Below are 24,130 nucleotides of genomic sequence, written 5' to 3' on the forward strand. Positions count from 1 at the left end.
CTTATTTTTCGTTTGGCAATAAGTAATTAAAAAAAAGACAGAACAGCTTCTTTGAAGTAATGTTTGAAAGGAAATAATGCCTCCCAATTTAATGTGCTGATTTTCAGCCAGAATAACTTTCAAGCTAAACGGTATGTACAAGAAAAGGCTTGGACTGCAATTTAAATGTGGGGAAGCAATTTTTATTTTTGAACAATTTTTCTTGAAGTTTTTCTTAAACATCCACAACCCGACGGAAAGAGCCGACAGTAGCTACAATGGCGCCCCAGTCACTGTATCTCCTGTATTCACCCGGCCTCATGAAGTACTGTCGCCCTCTGTAGTTGGGATGTTCATAGAAGATCCAGTAACCGTCCATCACATGGCAGGAGTGGATGTCACGGTAACGGAAACGATCGTAAACAGATGGACAGTCATCCATGAATTCCATCATCTGTCCTCCAAAGTCTGGCCTCTCGTAAATCCTCATTCTGTAGGAAGCCCCACTTGCCTGTGAGATGAAGCATTTTATTGTTTAACCAGATATATCTAACACAAATTTATCCGCACTGGAATTCATCATTCTTGAATCAGGTATATTAAATCAATACAAATGATACACAGATATGGTAAATAGATAGGGTCTTTTCACTGGAGGTGGGGGAGTCTAGAACAAGAGCATAGGTTTAAGGTGAGAGGGGAAAGATTTAAAAGGGAACTAAGGGGCAACTTTTTCACGCAGAGGGTGATGTGTGTATGGAATGAGCTGCCAGAGGAGGTGGTGGTACAATTGCAACATTTAAAAGGCATCTGGATGGGTATATGAATAGGAAGGATTTAGAGGAATATGGGCCAAGTGCTGGGAAATGGGACTAGATTAGATTGGGTTATCTGATCGGTATGGACATGTTGGACCAAAGGGTCTGTTTCCGTGCTGCACATCTCTATGACTCTATGACTCAATGATCACCAAAAGTATCTTGCATCAATGAACTGAAAGGACACTGAGAGACATTAAATGGATAACAAAATTGACTCTGCTGTACTTCTAAATTGCATTTAGAGAAGAATGAATTTATTTATTCATTTTGGTATCCATTCCCTCTTCTGCATTCCTTGAAACAATGTCTCTCATGCGATTTTGCTCCGGAACCAATGAGCATCCTTCAACATCTGGACTGAGCAGTGAGATATTTATGTGGGAACCTAATAACTTCACTAGATTAGTGGTACCATAAAAATTGAGCTTCATGCTACAATCCTATATTCACACAGATATTCTGACTGTACTAAAAAATTATGAAAAGGAGGAATCCCAGCCAATATTTTCTCTGTCTGTCTGTCTGTCTCTCTCTCTCCCCCAAGGACCAGGTTCTCTCTAACTGAAATCAGCTGATTCCGCATCGAGTGAAGATTTATGCAGAGGAAGTAAAACATGAGGGGAGCATGGTGGCTCCATGGTCAACACTGCTGCCTCACAGCGCCAGGGACCCAGGATAGATTCCACCCTCAGGCAACTATCTGTGTGGAGTTTGCACATTCTCCCCATGTCTGCATGGGTTTCCTTCAGGTGCTACAGTTAGTCCAAAGGTGTGCAGGTTAGGTGGATTAGCTATGGGAAATGCAGGGTTACACAGATAGGGTAGCTGGGTGGGTCTGAGTGAGATGCTCTTCAAAGGGTTGGTGTGGATTCGATGGGCCAAATGACCTTCTTCCACACTGTAGATAGTCTATCATTCTTGACAACACAGAAACTATCCATCCTTTTTGAAATAGATGCTTAATTAGTCCCATTTCCCTGCTCTTTTCTCACAACACTGCAGTTTTTTGTATTTATGTTCAAATATTCAAGCAAGTAATTTGGACTTCAGTATCAAAATAGTGAGTATTAAAATATGTGGATGATATCAAAACAATTTACAGGGGAGTGCAATTTACACGGAGCAGGAAAACGACAAAGTAAGGTGAGACTCTAATACACTTATAGAACATACATACAATTGGCAAATTAATTTTGATTCTTTAAAAACCAAAATTAGATTTGACAGCTCTTGATTGGACACCGTAACAAAAATGCAAACTAAAAATTAATGAAAACGTATTAAATGGGGAACAGAAACTTACTAAATTAAAAAGATATTATCAAGGTGATGGTGTATTCCAACCCGTGCAGTGCACACACCTCTCTGAAGACCTTGATCGTCTTGGTGGACACCATATGCTCCCTCTCATAGATACTTGAGCACACACGTAACCATGAAAGAGGCGCCAGACAGTCAGGTCTAATGATCCCCTGTCACAGCCTACTGGCTGGCCCTGTTAATGGCCACTTTAGGAGGAGAGCCCCAAGCACACCCTCAGATATGTTCACCTATCCCCTACACATGGTGCCCATAGATCACGAGGAATGTTGCTGAAGTGTAAACAGAAATTGAGGAGCAGCTCCTTCAAAAAAACTGAAAGGAGGCTGCAAATGGATACATTCGATGTAAGTATACTTGAGTGTTGAACTTTTTTCATTTTGTAGGGTGAATAAGGGAGCCCTTACTCCTTGTGAAGTGAATGTCTATGTGTGACAGTGGAATACTGGAAGTATAGATGCACAAGTTGCTAAAGATAACAGCAAAGGTCACTAAGACCATTTAAAACAAAATGTAGACAAAGTATTGGGCATGTTCCCAGTGGGAAAGAATTGAAAAGCAAAGATGTTATATTAAATTTATGCTGAATCTCGATGAGATCATGCTGCTATGAACATTCCTGTCTTCATTTTATAAAAAAGAGGTGATGGCTTAAAAAATAAAGTTGATACTAGAACTGAGCTGTAATGTCTTTCAGGACAGATGAGAAGGCTGTTGCTTTTAAAAAAACAAACAGTAATAGTGGTCTTTAATTTTACAAAATGTTAGATAAAGAGATGTTTCCAAGTAAGGAGCTAACAAAAAATATCGCAGATGATCTAACAGGAATTCAAGTGGAACTTCTTTACATTGAAAGCTATTAAAACATAGAACTCACTACTGGACAGAAACGTTGAACCAAAAGGATACACACATAAAAGAGGAATTAAGGTTAACATGAGAGAAAAGGAATAGGAGGACATAGAGTTGAATGAAGAAAGACTTGGGGACAAGGCTTATACAGATTATTATCATCAGCATGAATGTCTTGAACTGAAGGGCCTGTTTTTGTATTGTAGATATTTTGTAATACACCATTTATCCAATACCCACAAAGTCGAATCGACTTTCACCATCTTTTTAAGGGAGGCTTCTGCACTTCAAGAACTCCTGCATGAAAAATAATTCTGTACATATCCTTTCTGGAATCTTTGTCTATTATTTTAAATTTGCATCCTCTGTTACTGACTACTCCATCTGTGCAAACAACGTGTTCATTTTTAATTATCAAAACCCATCATAACTTTGCGTTCCACAATTAAGTCTCCCCTCAACGTTTCAGTTTCAAAGAGAACAATCGCAACCTTTGCTCTTCGCTCCAAAAATCTGGAACTCACCCTTCTTGGTATCATTCTGGAAAATCTGCTTCTTCTAATCTTGATATCTTTCCTAAATGAGTCAGGATTCATACTCCAAGCTAAGGAATAATCAGTAATTTATAAAGGGAAAAAAGCATGATGGAATTGAACCAGATTTCTCTGATAAATCTTGCTGAGTTTTTTTTGTGATTGGAGGTTGAGATAGAAGCTTACAATGACAGGAGAGAATTTGGACTCTATTCACTCTCTTTCTTTGTTCATTGATGTGTGTGATACATGATGGTGAGTATGAATGGAACCACAGTAGAAGACTTGGCCCTTTAAGCCTGTTGCAGCATTCAATAAGATCATAGCTGATCTGATTTTAATCTCAACTCTACATTCCTGTATATAATCTTTCATCCCCTTGGTAATCAAGAATCTTAAAAATAATTAAAGGTTCTGCATCCACTGCCATTTCAGAAAGGGAATTTCAAAGACTCATAACAGTTATATGAAGTGAGAAGATAACAAACCTGTTCATTTTTTATACTTTACATCACTTTAAGTTTTACTTTTGTCAATGTGGCAAGAAAGTATACAGATAATTAAAAATAACACAACCTAAAAAGATGTAGCTAATTTTAAATGATTGGATCACTTACATAGCTAAAGGTGCGACATGACCTGATGTTGTCATTGAATCCCATCCAGTGCTGGTAGTCAGGGTACTCTCCCCTGGTCAGAACATACTGGTATCCCATGTAATTGGGTCTCTCATACACCACCCAGCAGCCACTCTCAACACGGATGGAGTTACAGCTGCTGATGTAAGAGTGCAGGTCAGCACAATCACTACTGCACTCATAGCGCTGACCCTGGAAGTTCCTGCCTTCATAAAAGTTTACCTGTGGTATTAGAAATCTGTTAGTTAGGCTGGAGCATAACTAATTTTAACAGAAAAAACAACACAACAATACTTCACTTTTTACCTTAACCATTTTGGTAACACTGCCGGAACTAATCTTGTGTACCAGAAGTTGGAGATCATGGCTTTTTATAGATCGAATCTTTGTTATTTCATTAAGGAATTCCAAATCAGCAGATTCCTCCTTGTAATGTCTTGTAGTTTTTGGAGGCACGCATTTGACTAATTGATGTATCAGGTCTTTGTTCAGTAGATTTACTCTGACATGTCACAAGTACAATGTATTTTTGATTTCAAAATGAAATATTAAGGATCTTAACTTAGGAATCGTGAAAACTAGTTGTGTATCAAGATTAGATGAAGTATAAAAATGAGATTTTTTTTAAACAAAAGTGGAATATTTGCAATTTGTACATTTCAAGGATAGTATCCAATGTAGTTTGATACTATTATGCAATGAACAATTTCTGAAACAACAAATGATGTATTTCACCCTATTACATAGGATTTTACAATACAGAAAAGGTCCATTTGCACAACCATTTTATCCTGGTGTATGATCTCCATATGAACCTCCTGCTATCTTACCTTAACATTCTTTTTGCTGTCAGTTCATGGCCTACATTTTTGATTCACGTGCCTGCAATTATATTTCTTTCTTGTGTAACTTCAGGTTACCTAGCAAAGTCTGTCAATCAGTCACACAAGAATTTGATCCTGATCAGCAATGGCCTCTTCCATTATGTCTAGTTTTCAGTCCAGGAGAATCACTAACTATCTCGCGTTGTCTGCATTGATATTCTTCTGGGGTAGCGGAAATGTCAAACAGCATGCACAATCATCTGTAGCACCCGAAGGCCATCCAGAATGTAATTGGAAAGATATCACTTTCATATAGCATCACTTGCTAGGAGTCACCCTTTACATTAAGGTGGTGTAGATTTATGCCATTGCAAGTCATTGCAAACTTCCTTCAGTGTTTGGAATGGAATAGAGAGCTATCTTCAAAACATTACGTGGATCATTTGTGTCAATGTATGCTCCCAGCTTTCCAAGTTGCTTCATTGCTGCCTTGCTGCTAATTTTCTATTCTGAGGGATTTGGAATTTTCTTGATCGCTCCCTTTTTTTCCAAATCTTCTTTCTTGTCTTTCATGCTGTACTTGAGGGAATTCCATCTCCAGCTGGCAGTTTCCTTGTTAGAGTCATAGAGCCATACAACATGCAAACAGACCCTATGGTCCAATATATCCACGCCGATCTGACATCCCAACCTGGCCTAGTTCCAATTGTCAACATTTGGCCCATATCTCTCTAAAACTTTCCTATTCATACTCCCATCAGATACCTTTTAAATATTGTACTTGTATCCAATTCCACCACTTTCTCTTGTAGCTCATTTCATATATGCACCACTCTCTGTGTGAAAAATTGACCCCTCAGGTCCTTTTTAAACCTTTCTCCTCTCACCTTGAATCAATGCCCTCCAGTTTTGGACTCCCCACCCTAGGGAAAAGACATTGGATGTTCACCCTATCAATGCCCCTCATGATTTTATAAACCTCTGCAATGCAAGTTGGTCGAGATTCTGCTGTTCTGATTCCTTTCAACTGTGACTGAATTTCAGCATCGAAGGTGAGAAAGTGCCCTTTCTTTGTCCTATTTCCTTTCGTCTGGCTTGCAATATATGGATGATGAGTAGATACCTCTTTGACAGGGCCCTTTGTTGCATGCTGAGTTAATACTTTTGGGTAATATAGCCCTCTTCAATCCCAAAAGCTCAATCCATAGATTGAAACTAGCTTTTTAACTTGCTGTCTTTCTGTATTCCTCAAAGCGATAAACACGAAATGTACCTGTAGTTTTGGACATAGTGGGGGGGTGGGGGGATTGCCATTGAGCATCTGACCCTCATTAATTTTGCAATCGCACGAGATAATAGTCCATTCATTTTTAACTTGTCTCTTCCCTCCTTTGAGGAGCTGATACTTGTAATTCTTTTTGCTTAGATTTTGCATTTATATTGCATCCTCAAACTTTTTGAGATTTATTCTCCTGGAAAACATCCTAACGCTATTAACACATTGTTCTACACCTTTAGGATGTGTTCCATGTTCAAAGCTTAGTGTGCTGCAACACATTTACCTGTCCCAGCTTTAGACTTGCTCTATCTGATGAATGGTACTTACTTGCCATGGATGTCTGGAAAAAACAGCTCCCTATTCAAGTTATTGCATTGAGCTGACATAGTAATCTATTCTCTTGGCACATGTATGAGGCCATCAATAAGTTTACTTCCAAGGATTTTGTTTTTAGATTGTCATATTGAACTACATTGCACAAGTCAGTGAAGGATTTGATTTTGCAATCACGCAAATGTCTATTTGACACTTTCATTGACTGATGTGTCCTTCTGCAGTCTTCATTTTTTAACAGTTACAAACCACACCTCACCCGTTGTCTTAACTGAACTTGTCTGTTTTATGATGATTGATCAAAATCTTCAGCTCATCTCTCTCCAGTGGCTATCTGTACCTGCTTGTTGTGTTTCCATTTAGCTACACACCCATGTGCAAAATTATTTGGTTTTTTACAGTGAGGACATTGATTTTCCCCTACTGTTTATGCCTTTGTATTTGCACAATACCTTCTGTAGAACTTGCATCTGCCCTTTTGTCTGTGATTGTTCTGCTCTGTCTGTCTGGAGCATGTCAACAGACTCCAAGACCTGGTCTGTCCTGCCACAAAGATGGTCAATCTGTTGATTCACAACCTGGTCACTTCAGCAAAGGTCAATTGCTCTCCTGAGCTTGTCTTTTCTCAGTAGGCAGGCTTTCATGTTTAAGTCTTTTGTTCCAAGCATAATCCTGTTTCTACTTAGCTCAGCTTTTAATTGTGCAAGTTCACAGCTTTCTGCCAGCTGTGTTAATGATGTTACATCTTCATCATTGACTTCTGATCATTAGCATTGAATATGTACTGTGCATACGTAATGTTCACTGAAAGTTCAAACTGTTCCATCAATGTTTTTAACATTTCTGCCACGTGTATCTTTCTGCCTTTCTGGGGGATTTAGCATGGAACATATTTTGAAACAGTCTCTACCCGACAATGATAAAAGTGGACTTGTTCTGGTTTGCTCAATTAATCCATAAATATTGCCTCATTCTGCTGTTGTTAATGGAAGATTTCCCAGTTCTCCCTCATATCCCTGGTCGTTCAAGTAGGAGCTGATAAGGAAGAAGCTGCAGCCATTTTCTCTTAAGTAGTGTTTTCACTGTGATCTTTGCATTTTTTTTTCTTTTTTCAGTGGCAATTCATAGCTCAATAGCTGTGCTTTTTGTTTCAACTTTGCATACTTAACAATTTTGATATAGCATTTCAGGCGTACAACACAGCATAGTGTTCAACACGGGAACTTTAGTGAAATGAAGCTTAAGATGTCTGCCTACACTGTGTCCCACATGTTCATCACTGAACCCAAAACGAGAACCCAAAACGTTCTCTCCCATGTTGTCAGACCTGCTGAGCATTTCTAGCAATTTCTGTTTTTGTTTCTGATTTCCAGCATCTGCATTACTTTCAGTTTTTAGTTCATAAATAGATGTTGTTGCATGTTCTAAAATGCATTTAAATGCTCGTAAACAACTGAAACTAACAATAAAAGTTGGACTATTTACAGGTCATATGATATACATTGACTGAAATAATTTATTTTGTTTAGTCAGATTTAACAAGAGAGGGGAAAGATTTAACAGAGACATGAGGGGTAGCTTTTTCATGCAGAGGGTGGTGCGTGTCTGGAATGAGTTGCCAGAGGGGGTGGTGGAGGCTGGTACAATTACAACATTTAAAAGGCATCTGGATGGGTACATGAATAGGAAGGGCTTAGAGGGATGTGTGCCAAATGCTGGCAAATGGGATTAGGTCAAATTGGGATGTCCAATTGGCATGGACTGAAGGGTCTGTTTCTGTGCTGTATATAACTCTACTTGATGAGATACATAAATTTTGTAAATTGTACACATGCAGTGTTGCATTTGGCTGAAATCTGGAATAAAAATACACTTAAGAAATATTTTGATGCTTATTTTAGGAAAAAGATACAGGATGGAGATCTTTGCCACACCAAGATACATTGACAAAATAGGTGAAAATCTGCTGAACTGATAGAGGTCATTCTAAGGAAAACATTTAAAAAATATCTGAAAAAAGATCTTGCAAAAGGTGTGCACCTTTGTTCTCTGTTTTAAGACGTAACACAAAAGCATTATTTAAGATTTGCTATTTTAAATTGATATATCAAATGTCTAATTCAGTTTTGCTACATCAAATGTATTAATGGCATAGTTACAGGATTGGGACACTAGATGACTCTGCCATGTGAATTTGTAATGTTTCTTCCCAAAAACAGTAGCCAGCTGGCTTTTTAAAATACGTTTATTTATATATCAACTGATATTGAGCAATAGGCAATTTCTTTATGTTGACTTAAAAACCTCCCTTATTTACTAAGTTAGCTGTTTCATTCAGATGTTGAAATATTCTCCTTGAGAGTAATGTTTCCCAATTGCCAACATGCATCAACACTTTCAGGCTCAATGTCAATGACACCAGTAGCATAAGAAGGAAATAAAACTCTGCAGAGATGTACAAAGATGGGCCAGCATCCACTTTACGGCACCATATAATTTCAAAATCAATCCCTCAGATTTTGAAATTTAAACCTTCAACTTGTTAAAATGAATGTAAAAATAAATTTTTAAATTGACATAAATGGGTGACTTTCTGATCATTGAATAATAAATTTAATATGAGGCATGAAACGTTTTATATAATTTTTCACGAGTTAATTATAAGTCATTGAGTCATAGAGATGTACAGTATGGAAACTGACCTTTCAGTCTAACTAATCCATGCTGACCAGATTTCCTAAATTAATCTGGCTCCATTTGCTGGCATTTGGCTCACATCCCTCTAAACCCTTCCTATTCATTAACCTATCCAGGTGCCTTTTTAAATGTTGTAATTGTACCAGCCTCCAACACTTCCTCTGGCAACTAAACCTATGCCCTCTAGTTTTGGACTCCACTGCGCTGGGAAAAAGACCTTGGCTATTCACCCTATGCATACACCTCATGATTTTACAAACCTCTGTAAGGCCACTTCTTCAGCCTCCGACGCCCCAGGGAAAACAGCCCCAGCCTCTCTCTATCGCTCCTTCCAACCCTGACAACCTCCTTGTGTATTTCTTATTTCATATATATGTATATATGCACATACAGTGCATTTAGAGAGGGACTTGCTTGATTTTGAGCAAGTGACACTGACGGAACAGTAACACATTTCCAAGTCATGATGATGTGGGAAGGACATGGAGGGGATAGTGATTCCATATGTCTATTATGCATGTCATTCTGGAGAAGATGTGAATGTGCATTTGGGAGATACTTTCTAGAATTGAGAATTCTAGGAACTTGAGAATTTCTGCTGTACATCTTGTAAATGGCATGCACTCCCGCTATTGTGCTAATGTTGTGGAGAGTTGGTATTGATATGGTTCCAATCCAACTGGCTGCTTTGTCCTGGATCATGTCATGTTTCTTGAGGGTTGTTGGAGCTGCAACCATCCAGGCAGGTGGAGAGCATTGCATCACGTTCCTGACTTGTACCCCACAGATGGTGGACAGGCTTTGCGGAATCAGGAGATGACTTACTCGTGGCAGGATTCTTAGACTCAGACCTGCTTAGTAGCTACATTATTTATATGGCTAGTCCAGTTCAATCTCTGGTTAAGGGTCACCAGCAGGATGTTGGTGGTAGGGAACTCAGTAATGATAATACCATTGAATGTTAAGGCATGGTGATTGTAGAGTCATAGAGTCGTACAGCACGGAAACGGACCCTTCGATTCAACCATTCTTTGCTGACCATAATCCCAAACTACCACCTGCTTATGCCTGGTACATATCCCTCTAAACATTCCTTCTTCATGTGCATCTCTCTTTTAAACATTATAACTGTCCACTCTGGAAGTTCATTTCATACACAAACTATTCTCTGTGTGAAGGAATTGCCCCTCATGTCTTTTTTAACTCCTTCTCCTCTCAGCCTAAAAATATGTCCCCAGTCTTGAAATCCCTACCCCAGGGAAAAGACACCTGTCATTCACCTTATCTACATCCCTCATAAATTTCTATAAGGTTACCTGTCAAGCTCCTACATTCCCGTGAAATAAGTCCCAGCCAATCCAGCCGCTCTTTATAACTCAAACCCTTAATTCTCGATTCTAGTAAATCTCTTCTGAACCCTCTGCAGCTTAATAGTATCCTTCCTATAACAAGATGACCAGAACTCACAAAGCCAGAGACCTGGGTTCAATTCCCACCTCAGGAAATCATCTGTGTGAATTTTGTGGGCGGCATGGTGGCACAGTGGTTAGCACTGCTGCCTCACAGCACCAGAGACCCGGGTTCAGTTCCCGCCTCAGGCGACTGACTGTGTGGACTTTGCATATTCTCCCCGTGTCTGCGTGGGTTTCCTCCGGGTGCTCCGGTTTCCTCCCACAATCCAAAAATGTGCAGGCCAGGTGAATTGGCCATGCTAAATTGGGTAAGGGGTAAATGTAGGGGTATGGGTGGGTTGCGCTTCGGCGGTTCGGTGTGGACTTGTTGGGCCGAAGGGCCTGTTTTCACATTGTAAGTAATCTAATCTAATCTAAACTGGACACAGTACTCCAGAAGAGGCTTCACCAACATTCTGTACATCCTCAACATAACATCTCTACTCCTATATTCAAAGGTCTGAGCAATGAAGGTAAGTGTGGTAAATACCTTCTTAACCATTGTATCTATATGTGATGCAAATACGATTCTCTGCTTTTGGAAATGATCATGGCCTGACACATATGCGGTATGAATGTTCCTTGCCACTAGTCTGCCCAGACAGAATATTGTACAGGTCTTGCTGTATCTGGATGTGGGCAGCCTCAGTATCTGAGGAGTCATAAATGGTGCTGAACATCGTGCAATCATCAGCACACATTCCCGCAGTTGTGCCTCTGAGGGAGGGATGGTGGCTCAGTGCCACACAGCATCAGGGACCCAGGTTCGATTCCACCCTCGGGTGATTGTATGTTCTCCCCCTGTCTGCGTGGGTTTCTGCTGGGTGCTCCGGTTTCTTCCCATGTCCAAAAATATGAAGATAGGCGGATTGGTCATGCTAAGTTGTTCATAGCGTAGGTTAGGTGGGTTAGCCATGGGAAATGCAGAGTTACGGGGATGGGGTGGGTCTGGATGGGATGCTCTTCAAAGGGTTGGTGTGGACTTATTGAGCCGAATGGCCTGGTTCCACACTATAGGGATTCTATATAAAATAAGATTCTTGAACAATATCTCAAGTTTATAAGATGAGGGGAAAGAAGAATAAATATTGATCTTGGCCAGCAAAGCAATGAGCAGTGCAGCACTCCATATGAAACCTATCGGAGTGGAATGGAATCAGATAAAAACTGGAACACCCCCTCATTTTACAGCACTGGGGCTGCCATGAGGTAAATGTTAAGGTTCAGTCTTTATACATCAAGGAACAAATGAGTAAATGGGTGAGTAAATGAATGGGTGGATTGTAGAGTGAGTGAAAGGTAGATTTGTAGGTAGGTGACTGGGTAACTGATGAGTCAGAGTGTGGAGTAGTTGAGGTGAGTAGGGTCATTAGTTGAGTAGATAGGTTGGTCCTTGAGTAGTAGGTACATGAGTGAGTCTGTGGGTAGTGGATTGATGAGTGAATGGATAATTTGGTTGGAGGTTTGTTGGAGATAGTCATGGATTCATTGGAGTATTTGGATGGTTAGTTGTGTCATTATCCAAATATTAGACTAAACTTTAACCCCTCTATCATTTCATGAACATCTACTCAGATACATGTTGCAGAACTGCCCAAATTAGATTCTGGATTAGTGGTGCTGGAAGAGCACAGCAGTTCAGGCAGCATCCGAGGAGCACTAAAATCGACGTTTCGGGCAAATGCCCTTCATCAGGAACAAAGGCAAAGAGCCTGAAGCGTGGAGAGATAAGCTAGAGGAGGATGGGGGTGGGGAGAAAGTAGCATAGAGTACAATAGGTGAGTGGGGGAGGGGATGAAGGTGATAGGTCAGGGAGGAGGGTGGAGTGGATAGATGGAAGAGAAGATAGGCAGGTAGGACAAGCCAGGGGACAGTTCTGAGCTGGAAGTTTGGAACTAAGGTGTGGTGGGGGAAGGGGAAATGAGGAAACTGTTGAAGTCCACATTGATGCCCTGGGGTTGAAGTGTTCCGAGGTGGAAGATGAGGCGTTCTTCTTCCAGGCATCTGGTGGTGAGGGAGCGGCGGTGAAGGAGGCCTAGGACCTCCATGTCCTCTGTAGAGCAGGAGGGGAGTTGAAATGTTGGGCCACAGGACAGTGTGGTTGATTGGTGCAGGTGTCCCGGAGATGTTCCCTAAAGCGCTCTGCTAGGAGGCGTCCAATCTCCCCAATGTAGAGGAGACCGCATTGGGAGCAACGGATACAATAAATGATATTAGTGGATGTGCAGGTTAAACTTTGATGGATGTGGAAGGCTCCTTTAGGGCCTTGGATAGAGGTGAGGGAGGAGGTGTGGGCGCAGGTTTTGCAGTTCCTGCAGTGGCAGGGGAAAGTGCCAGGATGGGAGGGTGGGTTGTAGGGGGGTGTGGACCTGACCAGGTAGTCACGGAGGGAATGGTCTTTGCGGAAGGCGGAAAGGGGTGTGGAGGGAAATATATCCCTGGTGGTGGGGTCTTTTTGGAGGTGGCGGAAATGTCGGCGGATGATTTGGTTTTTGCAAAGGTTGGTAGGGTGGAAGTTGAGCACCGGGGGGGGGGGGGTTCTGCCCTTGTTACTGTTGTTACTGTTACTGTCCAAATTAGAGTCTTAGAACCATAGAGTTGTACAGAAACAGACCCTTCAGTCCAACTCATCCATGCCAACCAGATATCCTAACCTAATCTGCCATTTGCCGGCATTCTTTGACTCAAACTCAGAATCAGAACTATTCAGGAGAAATCCAAGACTATTCCCATGTATATCTGTGCTACAAGATTCCCACCATGTGTTTCCAGTCACACACCAGTCTCTGAAGATCTGGCCTTTTTTTAATGAGATATTGTTAAAATCCTCAGAGACAAAAATTTGTAAACCAAGTTTCAGGGTGATATTATTATGCCACAAAACCTATTTGACAGTAAATAAGAATAATATCTTAAATCTTAATTTTAGTGTATTAAAATATTCCAAAGTAGATTGGAATTTTCCCATTTAAGAAATTCCTTAAGTAATTTTGCAAAGATCAGCCTTTGCATGAAAGTAGAATTTGAGATGCTTCAGTGATCAAAGTCCTTCAGATTCCTTGTAAAAATAAGTCCGTTCTATTGATTAGTGCAGATGATTTCATTTAACATTCCCGGCCCACTGTACCATGCATTTCCCAATGCCAGCCCAAAGAGAAGCACATTCTGAAAGCACAAAGAGCTTAAGTATTGTCCTTATGCCAGTATAGTGTAGGAACTGCCTTTCTGATGCCTGATCAAGCATTAGCTACTGCTATTCATTTTGTAAATGAGGAGGGATATGTCAAACCTTTCAAAATCATGTTGCCCAGAATTCTCATTAACCTTGGTATATGACTGGATGTATCCTGAAAAATTAAGCTGAATTACGTAGTAGGTTCCTTGGTAGCTCAGGTAGTGAATACTCTTGCCAACGTTATACAGACTAAGGGGAGAATTTTAATCAACCGAGTTGAGGCTATTTCTGTACAGGCAGCAGGTTAAATCCCCTGAACTACCAGAGTGTTGGGAAATTGACAAGAGCCACTGACTTCCACCCTTACCTGCAGTGCATTCCATTGTGCACGAGAAATCCTTTGGGTCAATTAGGCTTGCTATTTAAATATGTTACATGCTCAATAGCTTCATTCTGTATTCATTCACAGGATGTGAGCATTGCTGGCTGGGCGAGCATTTAATACCCATCTTTGAGAAGGTGGTGGTCAGCTATTAAAACTGTAATTTGAACCCGGGTTTTGACATTTACTCTGTGTCCATAATCCTGGACTTCCTGGAATTTGCCAGACGATAGTGAATTCACAGGACTGTAACTGTCCAGAAAAACTTCACATGTAACTTCTGCTTCAATGTCTAATTTAATGGCTTTTTTTTTCACAAGTGTTTTTCTGAGAGTGTGCTTTCACAGCTTTGGAAACAGTTCCCAAGATGTTTTAGAACATTTTTGCCACTGTGGAGTCTATTACCTTTGCTCTTCTTATTTCAATTGTCTATCTTCAGGCGTGAATGGGAGAAGCTGACACGCCTTTACCTTTCAAATCAGATGAAGGATAAGGGGAGGAGTAACATCAATGCTGAAGGCAGTGAGAAAAGTTGCAACATGAACAGCAGTAAACCTTCTTTCAAGACCTAAGATGGAGGTGATGAGCTCCAAGCTCCAGCTCTTGGGAAGACAGAGCCCCAACAAATTATTTAAAGGATGAGGAATAGCCTCCTTGACATTAATGAGCATCAGTGCCTCAAGAGGGTCAGACTTTCCCATCAGGTTGACAATAACAACCTCCTAAAAGACGATCACCTTCCAAGTGGACCAAGCTAGTGCACGTCACCAGTAGGTCATTCCTGCTGCAAGGCAGAACAAGAGGACCTTGGGGATTTGTTGTTCTGGCTGAATTCTTATAGATCATGGGATGCACACATGAAATCATCATCAAAAGTGAGTTCACTCCATCAATGGTCTGGTGATCCATTACCACTAAAAATCAATACGCATGTTTTCCATAATATTCCCTGAGAGTTCCCATGTGTATTAATCCTTTACCATTCCATTCTTCCAAAGTATTCAGGAATTAAGCAAGGGGACCCTAAGAGAAGGCTGAGTTTAATCATCCACTCAGTACTTTTGGCTGAGGATGGATGCTAATGCTTCAGTCTTGCCTTTTAGATTGATGCAGACATGTTCAGATAGCTATCTTTGACAGGAACATCATCTAAATACTTTACATCCCACACTGCTCACTGGCCCATTCACTGTTTTGCAAACAAAGTGACACAGACCTACAAGTTGGAGCAGGCCTGAAGAGTTGAGTTAACTACTCCTGGCCCAAATTCTTACTTTGCAATAACTAGAGGCAGTCACATCGAACACACAGGGACAGTTCTGGGGCATGTCTTCCTCCCCAAAGGGACCATGCTGAACATCATCACAGCAGTATGACAGAGACTACAGTCAAAAGTGGGCCCTCTTCCCATTATGGATTGAAGTATGATTTTACCTAATCCATCTTCTCACATCCCACTTCTCTGTCATTCCATCATGTCATTAGCTAATCAAGGTTCAGGTCATGTAGATATGCACCTCTTGCTTCCCCATTTACCTCTCATTCCAACCTGTTGTCTTTAAATTTGGCATAAAATGCAGTTTTTATATTTCCTACTGTTGGCCTAAGTTGATATTTGAGAATTGTTCCTGAGCACCCTTATTCGCTCCTACTCCCCTCTTTGCAAGCAGATCCTCTTGTCACCTCTGCTACGTTGCCCTTTCATAGAATAGTACAGCACATGAACAGGCTGTTCTGCCCACTATATTTGTGCCGACCATGATACTATTCTAAGCTATCCCCATCTGCCTGCACAGGAGCATTCCTGATGAAGAGCTTATGTTTGAACCGTCAACTCTCCTGCTCCTTGGATGCTGCCTGACCAGCTGTGCTTTTCCAGCACCACACATTTTGAGTCTGATCTCAAGCATCTGCAGTCTTCACTTTCTCCTGCCTCTCTTGCCTGCCTATTCATGTGTCTGTCTAAATGCCTCTTAAATGTTGCTATAGCATTTACTTCTAACACTCCCTCTGGCAGCACGTTCCAGGGACCTACCACTCTCTATGTAAAAAAAACTTTCCTCGCACAACTCCTTTAAATTTTCTCCCTTTCACCCTAAATCTATGCCCCTAGCATTTCTACTCTGGGAAAAAGGGGCTGACTATCCATTCTATCCATACCTCTCATAACTTTATATGCTTCTATCAGATCACCCCTCAGCCTCCGATGCTCTCGCGAAAACAATCTAAGTTTGTCTAACCTCTGCCTTGAGCCAATACACTGCAATCCAGGCAACATCCTGGTAAACCTCTTTTGCACCCTCTCCAAAGCCTGAACATCCATCCTACGGCAAGGTGATCAGAACTGCATACAATACTCCAAATTATGGCATAACTAAAATCTTATATGAGTGCAACATGACTTGCCAACTTTCGTACTCAATATCCTGACCAGTGAAAGCAAATTGTTTCTTTACTTGATTTTCCACTTGTGTTCCCAATGTCTGAGAGCTATGGACTTGGAACCCAAGATCCCTCTGTATATCCTTGCTCCTAAGAGTCCTTCAGTTTACTGTATATTTTATTCTTGCATTTGGCCTCCCAAAATGTATTAGCTCACATCATCTTGGTACTGCTGTAGTCATTAACCTGGCTCTGTCCTGTTCTTCCTGTTAAACTTACTTGACTGAACCTTTACCTTCTCAATAACTCCCACGTGCTGACCTACTGCTCTGGTTCCCAGCCCCTGCCACACTAGTTTACAACCTCCTGAGTAGTGCTAGCAAAATTCCCGGCAGGAATATTGGTGGTCTCCAGTTTAGATGCAACCCGTCCTCCTTGTACTGGTTCTACCTGCCCTGGAAGAGATCCCAGCGATCCAGATATCTGAAGTTCTCCTTCCCACATTAGCTCTTTAGCCACATTTTCAACTCTATTATCTTCATATTGCTGGCCTCACTAGCAGGTGGCAAAGAGAAGAATCCAAAGACTGCAACCATTTCATACAGGGCCAGTAACAGAAACAATGATTGGCAGCAAGTATTCTGACTAGAACTTTTAAAGTCAGAATCAACACCTGCGCCACATGCAATACTATTTGCTGTTGATTCCATCAAGTTCGAACATCATGGATACCCCACAGCAGTTTCTACAGAGCCAGATAGAACAAATATAATTGACCAGCAACTAGCCTGTTTGTGATTGATTATCTCTTTAAATAGCACTGGTGAGAGACAATGGATTGGGAGCTGGGGATATGTTCTTCACATTGCCGAGCAGATGTCAGCTGTGTAAAGATGGCATTGGCTGGAACCACGTGGTCAATAATGGCAGTGCAGTGATTGTAATGAGGTCAGCCAGGTAGACCTCAGAATATAATTGGGGCTGTCAATCTGGTCCAATCAGGGAGTCCTGGCTGACAGATATAAACAGAGGTTCTGTTCACTCTGAGAGTTGAGTCTGAAGGAGCTGGATCAGTATTAAAGATTTTCCACGTGTAAGTAAAGGGTGACTTGGTGATGAGATACAGATCTCTGTGGAGTTATTTCAGGCAGCATAGTGTCAAATAATTTTTTCACAACAACTGAATCACAAACATCTTATTGTGCATTTCAGCACATGCTCCTCACTCTCTTGCAACTGACTCCCCAAAATGCAAACTATGGCAAAAGTGTATTTTCCTTATGTTGATAATTTGAAACTAAAATAACACTGAAACTCTGAAACTACATGCAGCATGGAGATAAATTTTACAGTGCATGTAAATATGGAAGAAGACCAGAGAAAGCTACTAAAGTAGAGAGGAGGAAGTGAGGTCTGCAGATGCTGGAGATCAGAGCTGAAAATGTGTTGCTGTGATTGCCAGACCATAACAACACAATGGTTGGAGGAAGAGCGCCTCATCTTCCGCCTGGGAACCCTCCAACCACAAGGGATGAACTCAGCTTTCTCCAGTTTCCTCATTTCCCCTCCCCCCACCTTGTCTCAGTCAAATCCCTCGAACTCAGCACCGCCTTCCTAACCTGCAATCTTCTTCCTGACCTCCCCGCCCCCACCCCACTCCGGCCTATCACCCTCACCTTGACCTCCTTCCACCTATCACATCTCCATCGCCCCTCCCCTAAGTCCCTCCTCCCTACCTTTTATCTTAGCCTGCTGGACACACTTTCCTCATTCCTGAAGAAGGGCTTATGCCCGAAACGTCGAATCTCCTGCTCCTTGGATGCTGCCTAACCTGCTACTAAAGTAGAGACACAGGTTAATGATACCATAAAAGGTAAACAAACAACTGGGGTTCACGTCAAGGGAAAATGAAGTGAGAAACAGAGAATTTATTTTAAATTTTCATCGAAGCTTGCTGAAGCATGAAGTGTTGTGAACATTTCCTAGTCTCCATATTATGCAATGGGAATGGGGATTCCTGAGAAAGTGACAAAAAATTGAGGACTAATAAGTCCTATTTATCAGAATGATCCAAAAAACTTTGCTACAAAAGAGAATAAGGGGTGACTGGAGAGGTGCCTAGAAAATCATGGAAGGGGTTTGATGGCGGTACACCAGAAACCATGCCCATAAAGCAGTGATAAGCCCAGTAGAGAACTCATAAGAAACATCTTTACAGCAGCAGTGATTAAAGTGTGAAAATCTTCACCAGAAGTAGTAGTTAAAACACTTAGTATGAACACTTTTAAGGGGAGTTTCTTAATGAGGTTTAATAAAGAGGTTATGTGCAGCATCAATATTCCCATGGAACTATTAGGTTAAATGCTATCAATGCTATGTAATACTGGATAATGAAACAACATGGGATAGAGTTTGACTTAATATGAAAATGTAAAATTGGTGATAGAGAATTGACAGTCTATTTTACACCTCCTTGGATTAATTTTACATTTCAGCAAGACAACTTGCCCTTTTCTATCTGTGCTATAGACTGCAGTACATCTCACTGCAATCAATTCCATTTTTGAAACTCTTTGGGGTTATGCTTATGATTCATCAGATTATTAGCAACTGCCTTATCGAATCATAGCATCATACAGCACAGAAACAGACCCTTCACTCCTACCAGTCCATGCCAAACATAATCCCCAAACTAAACTAGTCCCACCTGTCTGTTCTTGGCCCATATCCCTCCAAACCTTTCCTATTCATGTACTTGTCCAAATCTCTTTTAAATGTTGCAATTATACCCATATCCACCATTTCCTCAGAAAGTTCATTCCGCACATGAACCACTTTCTGTGTAAAAGAAAAGCCCTCATGTCTCTTTTAAGTCTTTCTCCTCTTAAAAATGTGTCCCCTTGTCTTGACATTCCCCACCCTAGGGAAAAGACAACTGCCATTAACCCCATCTTTACCCCTCATGATTTTATACTGGAAGGCTTGATCATCGGTTTCTGCGTTATTATTCCTTCAGAGGTCATGGATTCGTTAGCAAGGCCAGAGTCTATTACCCATCTCTAATAACCTATCAAATGTATTCTGAACCAGTGAAGACCACATGGTGGATGTACTTCAATAGTATGCATGTGCTAGAGAGGTGCAGGATTTTGATGCAGCAATAGCATTAAATTTACACGTCAGGATGGTGTATGGCATGAAGGAGACTAAACAAGTGCCTGGTAATCCTTCCAAGGTTGTAGAAGTCACAGAGTTGGGAAATGTTGTCAATGAAGCATCAGTGAGTTGCTGCTATACTTCTTTTAGATGGTACACCCTGCTGCCACTGCTCTGTACACTCAGAATATTTGAAGATGATCCAAAAACCTTCTGTCTGGCAGGAGTGGAATTTATTGCAGTGCAAGTGGATGGGTAATTATGGCTGAACTCTATCAGATATGTTGGAAAGGGAGCTGTATCTTTAATCTATATTTGATATGGATAACTGATGCATAACATGAACCTAATTAAGTATGAGTTTGCAATATAATGACTTTTTGACTAAACGTTTACTGAGAAATCCAAGTATATTAAATAATAAGTACAAGAAACCGTTTTAACAAGGATAATGAATCATAACTGTCTTACAAAATGAGTAATTTTCAAATATTTTCAAAAAGCTCATAGAGTAAAGCTAAACCCTGCATTAGACCGTTTAATATGACCTGAATTAAACTACCTGTTCCAAATGGTATGAGAACCTTATTATTCCACATAAATGCATCAATTCTGTAACTGGGCAAAATGGAAAGAATTTACGCAATCTCAACCTTGTGGGCAAGAAGTGACTACTTTAACAATGGTTGGTGTAAGAGACTTCATTGTTTGTGCAATGTATTTTTTTAAATACGATTGAATATACATACATAGAATGCATTGAAAGGACAGTGCAAGTAAATTCAATAGAAGCTTTCAAAAAGGAATTGGGTACATATTTGAAAGGGAAATGATTGCAGAGCCAATAACTGGACAATTCGGAACACAAGCAGAAACTTACCTTCTCCACTGGGTCCTAAGCACACTCCCTTCTGTAAAAACCACACAGTAGATTACCTGATACATTGGTCCTAAGCAGACCCTCTGCAAAAATACACCAAATTGCAACCTACCTAGTCCACATGGCCCTAGGAAGGATCACTTAACTGGAAGCAGTCAGAATCCACTCCACCAGACCACCATTCAGATGGTGGTATGAGGAAGCAGGTTAAGCATGCTGGCCTGCTAGAAAGACTGAGGTTTCAAGACCCCTCTTCCTAGCTTACTCATGGCAAATATAAAATCTCTGGAGAACAAGATGGATAAACTCAGATCATGGCTCAGCCTCCAGCATGAACTGCGGGACTGCTGCGCACTCTACTTCACAAAAACCTGGCTCAACCCAGACGTTCCCAACTCCGCACTTCAGGCTGATGGTTTTTCTATCCATCGTAAGGATCATACAGCGTCCACAGGTAAGACAAAGGGTGGAGGGGTTTGCTTTTCAATCAAGAACTTGTGGTGCACGGATATTGCAACCCTGGGAAGCCATTGCTCCCCAAACCTTGAACTCCTCACCATTAAATGCCGCCCCTTCGACCTACCACAGGAATTTACCGCTGCTGTGATAACTGCTGTGTACATACCGCCAAGAGCGAAGGTTGAGGAAGCTCTGGATGTGCTGTACTCCACCACGAGCACCCTGGTGACGGAACACCCTGAGGCCCTGTTTATTGTAACTGGTAACTTCAGTCAAACCAATCTAAGGAAGGTGTTGCCCAAGTACCATCAGAACACTAGCTGTCCCACTAGGGGCCCGAATGTTTTAGACCACTGCTACATCACTGTAAAAGATGCCTACCACTCCATCCCCCGCCCTCATTTCGGGAATTCCGACCACAATCCCGTGCTTCATCTCTTGGCTTACAAGCAAAAGCTCAAGCAAGAGATCCCCTCATGGATACAGGTCCAGTGCTGGTTGAAGGAAGCAGAGAATCAACTCCGGTGCTGTCTGGAATTGGCTGATTGGGCCATGTTCAAACAGTCCGCAGGTACCTTGGACGAGTACACCACCACGGTCACAGACTTTATCAGCAAGTGTGTGGAGGACTGCACACCAAGGAAGTAAATCCAGCTATTCCCCAACAGGAAACCCTGGATGAATCAGGATGTACAGAACCTGCTAATATCCAGGCATGAGGCCTTCTGATCAGGAAACCCACTCAAATGTAAGGAATCCAAGTATGACCTTCGCAGAGCCATTAAGACAGCCAAAGACCAATACTGATCCAAACTATAGACCCAGACAGACACCCAGCGACTGTGGCAAGGACTGAATGACATCACAGGTTCTTAAAAAAACAGTGCAAGATAGCAGACGATGACATATCCCTCCCAGATTGTCTCAACACCTTCTAAGCTCGCTTTGAGCAGAATTTCGGCAGGGAGGTAACACCTAGTCCAACAAGTCCTGATGAACCTATCTCAACAGTCACTGCATCAGAAGTCAGATCAATTTTCCTTCATGTGAATCCAAGGAAAGCAATGGGATCAGAGAAGTACCAGGCTGTGCACTCAGAGCATGCACAAATTAACTGGCAGAGATCTTCTTGGACATCTTCAACCTCTTCCTGCAACAGGCCACTGTCACTGGCTGTTTCAAGAGGGCCAACATCATCCCTGTGCCTAAGAAGGCTCATGCAGCATGTCTCAATGACTACCACCCAATGGCCTAACTTTGATCCTCATGAAGTGCTTTGAAAGGCTGGTCATGACATTAATCAACTCCAGCCTCCCCACTACTCTTGACCCACTCCAATTTGCCTATCGGACCAGCAGATCCACGTCAGATGCCATATCACTTGCCTTTCACTCCTCCTAGAATATCTTGACACCAAGAACAGCTACATAAGAATCCTACTCATTGACTACAGTTCAACCTTCAACACTATCATCCCCTTGAGACTGATTACTAAACTTAGTGATCTCGGCTAAGCCCCACTCCCTGCAACTGGATCCTCAGTTTCCTGACCCACAGGCCACGATCAGTGAAGACTGGGGACAATATTTCATCCTCACTAACACTCAACACAGGAGACCCCAGGGATGCGTATTCAGCCCCCTACTACACTCACTGTATACCCATGACTGCGTCGCCAAATACCAGACTAATGCCATTTACAAGTTCAGTGATGACACCACCATAGTCGGTTGAATCTCAGTTGGTGATGAAACAGACCACAGATGGGAAATGGAAGACCTGGAAAAATGGTGCATGGAGAACAATTTAGCTCTCAATGTCAGCAAAGCCAAGGAACTCATTATTGACTTTCGGCGGAATGTTATTCATGCCTCCCTACACATTAACAGCACAGAGGTGAAAGGAGTGGAGAGTGTCAAGCTCTGGGATTGGTCATCCACAACAAGCTTTCTTGGACTCTTCATGTGGACACATTGTTGTTACAAAGGCCTAACAATGTTTCTTCTTCCCCAGGCAGCTGAGGAAATTTGGCATAATGGTGAATACCCTTGCCAATTTTTATTCGTGTGCCATCAAGAGCATTTTGTTTGGATGTATCATGACCTGGTATGGCAACGGACCATTCAAGGTTGGAGTCAGTTTTGGAGAGTAGTGAACTCAGCCCGGACAATCACAAAGGCCGCTCTCCCATCTACAGAATCCATCTACCAGGCCCGCTGTCAAGGAAAGGCTGACAGCATCCTTAAAGATCCATCCTGCACTGGAAATGTTTTTCTACAACACCTACCATCGGGGAGAAGTACAGAAGCCTGAACACCAGCCAGTTTCATAACATTTTCTCCCCTACTGTTGTTAGACTACTGAATGGACTCACAAATTCTTAACCTGTACCTGTGTTTTTGTTTTTGCCGCTGTTTACCTATTATTTACTTATCTACGCTACTTAACTCTGTGATCTTCCTGTATTGCTTGCAAGACAAAGGTCTTGCATCACTGTGCCTTGGTGCATGTGACAATAAATTCAATTCAATTCATTTCAATTCAATAATGGAGTGGGATAATGTTTTCAAAGTAGTTGCACAGTTACAATAGGCCAAAATGACCCTGCAGTGCTGTAAGCTGTTATGGTTCCAGAAAATGGAATTATTTGCATTATGTACTTCAAAAGGCATTTAAATCCTTCTAAATGAAGACTGGATATGTATTTTGTTTTGCAACAATATTGTGCAGAAAGAAAAAGCTTTATTACGCCTGGTTTAAGGGATAACTTTATTACTGTTATGAGCTTCTAAAAAAAATCATAACTTTTATTGTTCCTACAAATCATGTATTAAACTACCTTTCAGACAGTATTACGTAATGACTGAATTCCTTACCTATTAATAGCTAGAGCTCCCACTGGGTTGATAGTGCTTCCTTATGTTCCACTGCACTGGACATTGACAAAGTAATTTAACTGCACCTCACAA

At 41.5% G+C, this 24,130-nt stretch overlaps 1 protein-coding gene across 1 annotated transcript; it reads right to left on the minus strand.

Moving 5' to 3' along the window:
• Positions 1-214: 214 nt before the first annotated feature.
• On the minus strand, positions 215-6,580 carry LOC132817629 (gamma-crystallin M2-like). Its single transcript, XM_060828131.1, has 3 exons — positions 6,530-6,580; positions 4,123-4,365; positions 215-490 (listed from the first exon to the last, which is right to left on the minus strand). Exons 1-3 carry the CDS (start codon positions 6,578-6,580, stop codon positions 215-217), a joined length of 570 nt encoding a protein of 189 aa, XP_060684114.1.
• Positions 6,581-24,130: the final 17,550 nt, after the last annotated feature.

Source organism: Hemiscyllium ocellatum, chromosome 7 (assembly GCF_020745735.1).
Source record: "Hemiscyllium ocellatum isolate sHemOce1 chromosome 7, sHemOce1.pat.X.cur, whole genome shotgun sequence".
NCBI lineage: Eukaryota > Metazoa > Chordata > Chondrichthyes > Orectolobiformes > Hemiscylliidae > Hemiscyllium > Hemiscyllium ocellatum.

Excerpts from the sequence above, each read along its gene's own strand:
- LOC132817629 (XM_060828131.1), bottom strand. The coding sequence starts at position 6,580 with ATGGCAAGTAAGTACCATTCATCAGATAGAGCAAGTCTAAAGCTGGGA. Across the intron at positions 4,366-6,529 it reads CAAGTCTAAAGCTGGGACAG|GTAAACTTTTATGAAGGCAG; the intron begins GTAAATGTGTTG and ends CTAATACCACAG. Across the intron at positions 491-4,122 it reads CATGTCGCACCTTTAGCTAT|GCAAGTGGGGCTTCCTACAG; the intron begins GTAAGTGATCCA and ends TTCATCTCACAG.